At 37.4% G+C, this 11290-nt stretch overlaps 1 protein-coding gene across 1 annotated transcript; it reads right to left on the reverse strand.

The window, feature by feature from the left end:
• Nucleotides 1–313: 313 nt before the first annotated feature.
• LOC137956670 (putative pentatricopeptide repeat-containing protein At1g09680) lies at nucleotides 314–2491 on the reverse strand. Its single transcript, XM_068804248.1, has one exon. The coding sequence runs from the start codon at nucleotides 2411–2413 to the stop codon at nucleotides 971–973; it is 1443 nt and encodes a 480-aa protein (XP_068660349.1). The 5' UTR covers nucleotides 2414–2491; the 3' UTR covers nucleotides 314–970.
• Between the last annotated feature and the right edge of the window lie 8799 nt (nucleotides 2492–11290).

Genomic DNA, 11290 nt, shown 5'->3' on the forward strand with positions numbered 1-11290 from the left:
CTCACTTTAAAATGTAAATGAGTAAATTGCTTGCATGAAATCAAGAAGCCATATATGAAATACTGCTGGGGAAGAGCCGTATGCCTCCATTTATTTATAGCAATGGACACTTATAAATGCAAAGATCAAAAGGTAACGTGTCCTAGATCACTGAAGTCCTAAATCCAACAAGTTCATTAGGATTTGTCCATCAGATTTCTCCCTGAAACCTGCCAGATTTCCCCTGCTACGCTCTCTTAATCCCCCATATCACATGAGTTCTACAAGAGTCAGTAAAAGATGGCTTCAACAAACTTTATAAATGTATGACATTTTTTATGTATCTAAGACATAAATAGAGTTAACTTTATCAATAATACAGATAACAAATATAACCGACTGTAACTCGTGAAGGCTTTCAGCAGTTCCTTGTGAAGTGGATTGCTTCAAAAAGCTGCACTTCATCCGTCTACAGCTCCATCTTGTTGTCTAGCTCTCTCCTTAGGCTGATTTGCATTCAAGAATGCCACTTTAAAGTTCTGGATCTCAAATTTTGATGGCTTTCTTTATGGAACTTGATTTCACCTCAAAAAAAATAAAAACCTATCTTCTGCAATCCAAAGGAGGGAATCCCATCCATCCATAGCATTGTTTGGTTCCCTCTCACACCGTTCAGGCTTTCAATTTTGAGTTGTTGAATGCTACTTTAAACATCTTCCTCCAACAGCTTCTTCACTGTCATCAATGAAACTTGATTTCTATGTCACTAGATTTTTACATCAAACAAGAAACCCCATCTTACATAGAGCAGTATGTACCAGTAATCCAGGCAGGGTTGAGTTTGACAGAAAGAGGCTATCCTCGAACAGAGCTCCAAGTGGGTTCCAATGCATTTTGCTACAACTCATCCTGCTGCCTTGTTGCTCCTTTCCTGAGGAAACGAAGTCACAAAGTACAACTAAGCTCTCAACAGTCACTTTTTTTGTGATTCTTATTTTGTAGTCTTCTTTGTGAGTTCGTTAATTAAAGACGTATAAGCTGCGAAGTCTGAAACCATCCCCTTCTCACTTCGTAATTTCTCCAAGTCCACTTTTTCTCTATTCTTGCAATGGCCTTCCAAAAGAATATTATATGTAACATCATCTGGTCTCACCCCAATATTCAGCATAGCATCGAGCAACATATTAGCATTTTTCATCTGACCATGCTTGCAAAGTCCATTCATAAGTGCATTATATGTTACAACGGTAGGAAAACGACCACTACTCCGCATCTCTTTAAGCAAATCAAAACCCTTTTTGATGTCTGCTTTCCTACAATATCCATCAATGATCATAGTATAAGTTGCATCCTCTGGTTGCAGTCCGTCTCTTATCATCTCCCTCATTGTCCTTTCCGCTTCAACCACTTGCCCTTCTCTAGCAAGCCCGAAGATAAGAGCTGTGTAGGCCACATCATCAAGTCGAATACCTAGATTAACCATATCATTACGAATATCAATAGCTGCAATTACATCTCCCTCCTTGCAACAAGCATCTAGAAGTGTGGTATAAGTGATCTTATCAGGTTTCAGTCCCTCATTCTGCATCTTGTTAACAATCCTTCTTGCTTCCTTCAAGTCACCAGACTTACAAAAACCATTAACAAGCGCATTATAAGCAATCAAGTCTGGTTTCACTCCCTTCCTCAACATGCTTTCATAAATATCAACCGCAACATCTAATTGCCCTTTTTTGCAATGGCCATCAATTAAAGTAGTGAAGATGACACCGTTAGGAACCAATCCCCTGTTGCACATTTCCTCAAACATTTCACCTGCTTCTTTCAGCCGACACTCTTTGCATAACCCATGAACAAGGACACTATACGTAAACACGTCCGGCACAACTCCCTTCTCCAGCATTTCCTGTTTCAAATCAAACCCCACATCCAGATTCCCTGTTTTACAGTAGCCATTCATCAGAGTGTTGAAACTAACAACCGTGGGTTCCAACCGTTGCCGCCCAATTTCATCGAAGATCACACGAGCTTCCTTGAGTTTCCCTTCTTTACAAAAAGAATGCATTAGAATGTTAAAAGTATACACATTTGGCGGGAACCCGCATTTCAAAATTTCTGAAAAAAATGCCCAAGCAGCGGAAGGGGAATTGAGCTTCATCATCCGATCAAGCAAATGACTGCAAGAATTATAAGGTATTCGGTCTCCATGCTTCCGTACCAACCTCAAGCACTGAATTGCATCAGAAATGAAACCCGAATGGGTGTATGCGTTCATTAGGGCATTAAATATCAAATTAGACTGTTGGCTCCTTTTAGCCTCTAGAATTGCAGCAAAGACCGAGGGAGCTGAATCTTTTCCCTTTCGGGAGACGACGAATTGGAGAAGCGATTGCGCTTCTGAGAGCATATGGTGGGAACAAAGAAAACAAGCCATGGTGCAATAAGTTCGAAGCGTCAAGCGGAAACCATCCTGAGAAGAAACCCATTTGAAGAAAGAGAGGATCGAAGCTGGAGAGAGCGAATACGGGTTGCGGATGATGAGAGAGCTTACGTGATAGGGAGTCAAAGAAGGGAGGAATTTCTTGAGGGAAGAATCGAGTGGTACATGAGGCGCATCTATTATTGCTCGTGAGATGTTGCTGAGAACTGGGTCTTGTTCATCGACGGAAAAGACGGGTAAGGAGTACCAAGTAGAGAAGAAGGTTGCCAACTGAGCGCAGAGAGGCGTTTGCCGTCTCTGCAAAAAAATAACTGCCATGAGCAGGGCATAGCAGGAAAGCGGATCGTGATCGGGCTGTTCGTTTATGGATTTGCTTACGGGTGAATCGGGCGATCTAGAGTCCAGAGACAGACAGCTTTAGCAAGTTTTTAGTTGGACTCTCCGAACTCATTTTGCACAGAAAGCGGTCAGTCATATTTGGCGCTATCATGCGACTGTTAGTGCACCCCGAGGGATATCGAAAATGAAATCAATTTTACTCTCTTGGGCCTGTTTGTGCAGTGTGTTTACTAAGGAAATTAGCTCCAAAAGTATTAGTACACTACGTATGTAAGACAACCGAGTAAAAGTGAGTAGTCATTTCACTCAATGCTCAACTCTGAGATTAAAATAATTCAGTTGAATTTTAATGGAAATATTTATATTATTTATTAATAAAATACCTTATTTATTTATTTATTATATTATATTAATAATTTAAATGTGATAATAAAATATTTTTAAAGTAAGAATTTGATCAAGTATCTAATAGTAAATATTTTTGTTTAAGTATTCTATTTATTATTATTAATTAAATTCATATACTTATTCTACTTTGTAATTATTAAATTAATTTAGACTAAACAAAAAACTATCTTATTTATTAATAAAATACTCTATTTATTTATTTGTTATATTCATGACTTTAATAGTATATCAAATTAATAATTTAAGAGTGAAACATTATAAAAGTAACCATGTATGGGTATATTATTTTTATACTTAAATAATTTAATTTTTTATTTAAATTTAATTTTTTAATTAAAATTTTAAATTAAAGTATCTTCATAAAGTTAAATCTATCAAAGTAATTTTTGTTAATTTTATTAAGTATTTTATTTTATCTTGCAGACAAATTTGTTTAACATCTCATGAAGAAGTGCATAAAGGCTTTGTAGTATTTTCATAATTATATTATTAATTTATACTACACTAAAGTTTATGTTATGTTATTAATAATAACAAAAATTATTTATTATATTAATTAATATTAATACTATACTAAATATACTAATTTAAGAGCGATAAGTAGGATATGGTTAAAGTAAGAATTTGATCTGAGTATCTAGACATTATAAAAGTATATATATTTGTTTAAGTATTATATTTTTATAATTAATTAAATTAATACTTTAATTTTAACTCATAATTATTGTATTAATTTAGATTAAACTACAATCAATTTTAATTTATTAATAAATTACCTTATTTAATTATTTATAATGTTAATATATTTTAATAATTTATATCAAAATACTTATTATAAAAGTAACCATGTTTGTTTAACTTTATTATTTGTTTAGGTATATGATTTATTTAGGTATATTATAAAAAGTAGTTTATTCTCTTGTTTCTATTACATTTTTTTTATTTTAGGCACTAACACAATAAAGTATTTTCAAGTGCACTTTACATTGGGTACACTAACACGAAAAAAATGATTCATTATCACTTTCCCCCGTTTAAGTGCACTAACCCCCCATGTGGAAAGTGGAATATATTGCTATTCTAAAGGGAATAGGAAAACAAAGATTAATTACCTCGGGTAATTTCTAAATACAATGCCCATTTTCAAGTATAGCTAGTTACATACTGTTTCATAATCTGATTCTAACAATACAAGGTAAATAAAAAGTTAAACATTTCAAAATATATATTATAAATTATTATTCATATAATAATTATAAAGAAAAACCTCACCTATGCTCTAAAAAGGGGAAAGTGGGAAGCTGAGAGCAGGGAGGGGCCCTTCTTCAGGATGGAGCCTCCTTCCTGCATGGCTAGCGTCTTTTGTCTTCCCCTCCCTCACATGGTAGGAGAGTTTGTTGTGCAAAAAAGAGGGGCAATAGCTGCCTCTCTCACAAAAAATAAAAATAAAAAAAAGAGAGAGAAAGGTGGGAACTCTCCTTCCATGTTGTTCAAAGGAAGGGAGGAAGCAGAGTCCATCCCTTTCCCACACCCTCTCCCTTTCCCCCTCCTTGATCTCCTTTGAGAGGGACCACAATCTTCTTCCCATCGGAGGATGTTAACAAAATGCCATTAAATTCTGATCTGTATCCTCTTGTCACATTGATTAGCAGGTTTCATATTTTAATTTTATAATATAGAACTAACCTTTAGAATTAATATAAGCTGCAGGAGTTATTCGATAAGGGCCGATGAAAAAGATATAAGACCTATTTGTAACGAGATCAGATTTATTAGTACATGTAATTGGATTAATCCCCTCTAATCAAAAGAAAAAAACAAATACGGTGTCCTTCGGGAACCTACCGGGATGGAAGAATGACTAACCGGAGTCCTTGATTCGCGATGTCCTGCCTCCCACAATAATGGTCCGTCTCTTCGCTGCTTGACCGTAAGAGGGTGAAGGGCATTCACTAGGCACTATCTTAGGATAAAATAACATACATTAACTCAGAAAAATAATTAACGGAAATGTCGTCACATGAAGCCCCGGCAAATATCAGTAGATTGAGAACGTTTCAATCGTCACCTTATAGTTTTCAAATATATATGTGAATAGAATGATCATGGAAGCTTTTGTGGATTGCCATGATTCATGAATATAATAGATTTTCTAGCAGAAGCACAAAGCAGCCTTAATCAAACCACGTAAGCAGAAGAAAGAAAAATCTACAAGAGATCAATGAGGGAGTAACACGGCCAATAAGTTAACGTCATGGGTTAGCAAAAACAAATTAGAGATGAAGATTCTATGAATTATTAATAGCCTCAATCATTAAAGGAAAAGAAGTCTCTTACCAGAAGCTGGCGGCCCAACGAATTGTAGAAATACAAGACATGGCATAACATTCTAATTTTATTTCGTCACTTCAGTACACGAAAATGACCAATCAACATCTTTCGTTGAAAGCCTTCCAGAACGCCGTGGATTCAACTCCATTTGGATGTGCTCTTTCAACGCAGAATGAATCATTTATTGTCATTTAAATCTCAATAAACAACTGGCGTTAAGATTTATTTAGTGCTGGAAACAGCAGCTCTTTGAACTAGTAAAAACGCTCGTGATTGGAGTACTAGTGCAATCTCACCAACGTTTTCATCAAACAGCTTGAAATTATGAAATACCTGCTGTTGCAGAGGCGCGTTTTACTCGTGTTGTGGACCACTTGGCTCGATGAAGCCCTCGTGTTTAAGCCTATTTGGTGGTCCTCTCGTCATGTTTTTTTCTTCTTATCCCCTGTCGGTGTTCGCTACATTCCCTCTGAGGAAGAAGGTATCAGGATCGGCTAACAGAAAAAAACCAAGTTGCGAAAAATAAAGCACATTCACCAGAAAGGAAGAAACAGAAGAAACATAGGAACTCGAAATAGATGAACATAAGAAAGATATACGAGTACTATACACATATGGATGGGTATGTAAACCTAGATAACTCTAATCACTCACGGCATGAGCTCGGGAGCGACAGCTCTGCCGTCTTTCCCCTGTCAACATATTTCCCCCGGCGCCGCCCGTCCAACACCGCGGGTTCCACTACCGCCATCCTTCTCCCGCACACTGCTAGCGCGTGCCGGAACCAAAATCCTCCACTCGTCTTCTTCCTGCTCCCACTATTAATTTCGGGCCTCTGCGGCGGACTTTCGGGACGATCTCCATCGCAAGAAAACCTCCGACTGGACTCCAATATACGATCCAACTGCATCGATATCCTCTGAATTTCGTACGCATCAAACAGAGACATATCAGTCTTCGTCGGACTCAACACAATCAGTCCATTCGAGTCGGACGTGATCGACTCGGAGTCGCATGAATCCACTTCTCCTCTCTCTTCTCCTTTCATTACCTCCAGCCTATACCTGCTTGGTCTCGGCCCCCGATGATTCTTCTTCACATCGAACTCAAGTACCGGAATCTTCCCCACGCCACCAGAACCGTGCTGGTACCATGCCCATGCCGCGGCTTTTATTAGCGCCAACTGGTCTTGACTCTCTCTCCCCTTTCCGATCCTCTCCATCGATCAATACCTCATCTACCGCTACACAAAAATAAATAAATAAATAAAATAAATAAATAAACTCAAACACGTCGAATTCGGATCGGAAGCAATGGATCCTTCCGTAAAGGTACATCAGTTTCTGGCCAGACTCCGATCATGAAAGCCACAGAATCGGAAGACAAAAAAGAGAAGAAACGTGTATGAGGAGTTTGGTTAAGCCGAAATTTGGCATTTATTCATTTATTGGGTTCGGCTACGAAATTTCGATTTATTCGGGGCATGTGACCGCCAAAGTGCAAAGGCGTCGACAAATTTCAAGAAGGAACGCTAATCTATATATGTATGGAAGGCAGCACGTGAGGAGAAACGATTCTTGTTACTGGCGTTACGAGAAATTGGGAATTATGGAGGAAATTGTCTACTCGGTAAATCGATGACGTGGAGACGTGTTGGGCCCACTAGGACGTTCGGTCGAGATCCCATGTCGGCTTTCCCAGGAAGGGTTCTAGGTCGAGAGCTTCGACGTAGCAGCAGACTGCACGTGGCATCACAGCAGTTCGCCACATGTCTAGTTTAAGTTATCTAATTATTTTAATTTATTTATTTTTCTCAAATTATATAAAACGAGAGAGTACTATACAAGCTGAATACGTATATTTACGATATGAATGTACAATCGGCTTTGTTCTAGAAAAAGTAGAGTTTGGGAGTTTCTTTCTTGATTGGTAACAAAAGCATCAGCTGAAGTGATTGACTGTGACGCCCAAAATAAACAGTGGCGGAAGTGTAGTGTACGAAAAGTAGCCCGAAACGAGGGTGTATTTAAGATCGTATAAGCTTAAGTATACTTATTTTTAATTTAATTATCAAATTATAATTGACCTAATAAAAATTGATTCGTTTTTATTTATGTCTTATTATCCCATATATTCATTTTGATGGTCATTTATTTTTTTAATAATTTTAATGACAAAATAGAGATATTATCAAAAATATGATTTTATTAATTTTTAGTAATAATATAGAGATAATTATATTACGATAAATATAATAAAGTAAATATTACGTTTATCTTTTCTTGAAAAAAGGTGACCCCCACAGCCCGCTCAACTTAACTTAGAAGGCCAGGCAATTTAGAACCATGTGGAGGAAGCTCGAATGATTTATAAGTGATGACAAATTTGACCCAATAGAATGTCAAAGCTTTAGTTACATTAGCTTTTAGAATAAGGAATGTAATGTAAAAGATTAGTCGACACTTGAAAAGGAGTCCCCAAAAGAGAACCTCATGTATCTTATTAGGCCTATATGCTCCTTCATCCCCATAAATGCTAAACGCCTACAATGACATAGGGCTTGGTAGTGCACTTACCTAAAATCATTAGTGGGTGCCCAACAAATAAAAGTGAAAGTGAATTACTTATGTTATTCACTTTCACTCGCTCTCTCTCATGCCCCTCTCGCCCAAATGTTACTTCCCTCCTGTCTCAACCCTTTGAAATTTGAACTTCCTCGTGGTTGATGCCTTCCTCTTGCCCTCAAATTTTCTCCCTCCTCCCTCTCCTTATGCTCTGGTCCTTGACCTTTTGTCGGACGGCCTCGTTGTTACCCTACCATCGCCACTTGGATTCGCCCTTTTGATCTATTCCCTTCTCTGTTCATCCTCATCACCACCCCTCTCTGTTCCTTGTGGCTAGAGTTGGCTTCGAACCTAGCTGGCTCGCAAGCGGTTTGAGCTCGATTCGCGAGCGACTCTAACTCGGCTCGGTTCGATTCGGTATCCCTGGATCTCGAGCCGAGTTCGAGATATGGGATCGGTTTGTTTAAATTAACGAGTCGAGCTCGACCGAATCCAGACTCGGCTCGCGAGCCGACTCGTTAACGGGCTGAGTCGGGACCCAGAGCGGAGGAGTGGGAGCGAGGGGGGGGGGGGGGGGATTCTTCCTCCCCTCGTTACCACCGACCCCTCCCGTCCGCTGTTGTTGTTGTCGACAGATGCTCACCGGCTGCCTCTGTGGTCGTTCGTTCGATTTCTTCTTCCCCTCCCCTTCACCTCTATTTCTGTCCCTGCTGCTTCCATCACTGTCGTTTCCGTTGCCGCTGTCATCCCTGACGACAGGTTGTTATGGGTTCATGACCCAGACGCCTCACAGAGACCCACTTGGTCCTGGGTTAAGTACATATGTCTTCCGCTCTTAACAGGCAGTTTTTTTGGATAGTATTGGCTAAGTGCATAACATTTGGTATCAAAGCTAACGCTTGGTCACGAGTTTGATTCCCTACGGTTGCGGGCGATCACGTCGCTCGGACGCAGCTAACACCTCGTCGATATGTGGGTAAAATCCGTCGTGGTTATCGGCTCGTGAAGGTGGGGTGTGATGTTATGGGCTCATGACCCAGACGCCTCACAAAGACCCACTTGGTCCTTAGTGCCTTCTGCTCCTAACAGGCCGGTATTTTTGGTAGTATTGGCTAGGTGTATAACACGGGTCTTCGCTGGTGCCGCAACCCCTTTCACTCCTTGTCATCTAGGAGGAAAATTAGAACTAGCAGGATACCTAAGTTCAGGGGATAAATAATTCGCTCGTGCGTTTTCGCATGTGCGAGATCATAAAGTGGAAAAAAAAAAAACTTTTTCCTTAAACTCTCCTTCCTCATGGCTCTTGAAGAAATCGAAAATACATTTTAGTAGAACTAAGTTTTTAGGGACTATTAATATCTCATTTTTTTGTAAACATTTTTCTAATTGAAAATTCTTATTAAAAAATTATATAATTTTATAAGTAAGATTTTCCTGCCAAGATGGGCTAGAAAATCGTATAGAAATTTTTTGAATAAGTATTTGACAGTTGATGCTGTAATACTTTTAGCATGAGGCAATTTTTATTGCAATTTTGTGTTTGACATTTTATTTGATTAAAAATTTATCGATAAGTATAGTAATATATTAGATTGATTATTAATTTTTATTTATTTCCCTAGAAGAGGCAATAAGAGGTCCATTTAACTTTCATAATAAAATTTTAAAATATTTCTTGCAATTTTCTAATAAGTCACTAATAGTAATAGGATTTTATTTAAAGGTATTTTTGGAAATATGTATCATAGGAGAAATATTTCTAGTTTTTCCTATAATATAAATTTTCAACCAGGGGCACTAAGGAGGCCATAGTAAATTTATGGCCAAATTAAAAAATTATAAAATAAGCTAGACAACATTTGGAGTAAAAAATATTAATATTGGTGTGTTTTAATCCATTATTGAAATTTAATCCTGAACCTCCCCTATCATTCTTTTTTTTTAAATGTTTGCATAATTTTATATATAATTTATTTGACATATATTTAATATAGAGTATTAAATGTAGGTTAAGCTCGAACTCAGTTAAAATTATTAGGCTCGAGTTCGATTACAATTTAGGTTCGAGGCTAGGGTCGGCTTGATCTCGAGTTCGAAATATTTAAATCAAGCTCGGCTTGAACAATATTCAGACTCAGCTGGATTCGATGCCACCCTTATGCCCAATTTTAAGTAGAGGTTATTTCCAATTTTATGTAAAATGTATGCATAATTTTATATACAATTTATTTGACATGTATTATTTGAAAAGTTTTAAATGTATGTATGTGCACGATTTCAAGACAAGTATTTTTTGAAAAGTTTTAAATGAATGTTGAAGCTCGAGTTTGGCTCGAACTCGGTTAAAATTATTAGGCTCGAACTCGGTTAAAATTATTAGGCTCGAGCCTAGGCTCGTCTTGAGCTCGAGTTCGAAATATTTAAATCAAGCTCGACTCGAACATAGGCAAGTTTGGGCTCGGCTCGGTTCGATGCCACCCCTACTTGTGACGTTCTTCTCACGAGCTTAATGGTGGTTAGGGAAGAAGGTCCAACGTAATAATTATTTGCTTTCTGCCCCCTCATTTTTCTTTTTTGTATAATAATTATTTTTCAAAAGTAAATAGTTCTTATTTTTATGTAATTTTTGTTTTTAGTTTATTTATTTTTATTTATGTTATTTTAATTGTTTTAAATTTGTTACCAATTTATGTTATGTTCAACTCATGTGTGTTTAATCTATTTATTAAAAAAAAAAAAAAGAGGGACGAGAGTCCCCTCCCTTCCTTTTTTTGTTGCCTGCGGCTCTTTGCCATCATTGATAAAACAAAGAAGGAAAGGGTTGTTGGCCTCCTCTCCGCCCGTGACTCTTGTAGGGGAGAATAACCAAGCTAAGTTACCTAAGGGGGGGTTAGTGCCCCAAAGTGGATTCTTGAAGATCAAGTCATGTCCAACATGAAGATCATGTCATGTCATGTACATGAAGATCAGGTAAGAATTTGTGTTAGTGTTGACGACTTCATGTGCACTGGAAAACAGTTTCCAGTGTTAGTGCCCCAACATGAGAAAAACATAAAAAACAAGAGAATTTCTAAACCTTTACAGTGTACTTAATTACAACATAATCCTTAAACCCCAAATTAGGTAAAACAACTATTATTACTACATGAATAAATTATTTAATGTATAATTAAATATACTAATATATTTATTAATTGAATTAGATATTTTATTGTACATTAATATGGTA

This window comes from Aristolochia californica, unplaced genomic scaffold (genome assembly GCF_029961685.1).
Source record: "Aristolochia californica isolate CCGP_79_NKW_82.1479 unplaced genomic scaffold, dmAriCali1.0.hap1 SCAF_2, whole genome shotgun sequence".
Taxonomy (NCBI): Eukaryota; Viridiplantae; Streptophyta; class Magnoliopsida; order Piperales; family Aristolochiaceae; genus Aristolochia; species Aristolochia californica.

Coding starts and splice junctions, on each gene's coding strand:
- LOC137956670 (XM_068804248.1), bottom strand. CDS start 2,413: ATGGCTTGTTTTCTTTGTTCCCACCATATGCTCTCAGAAGCGCAATCG.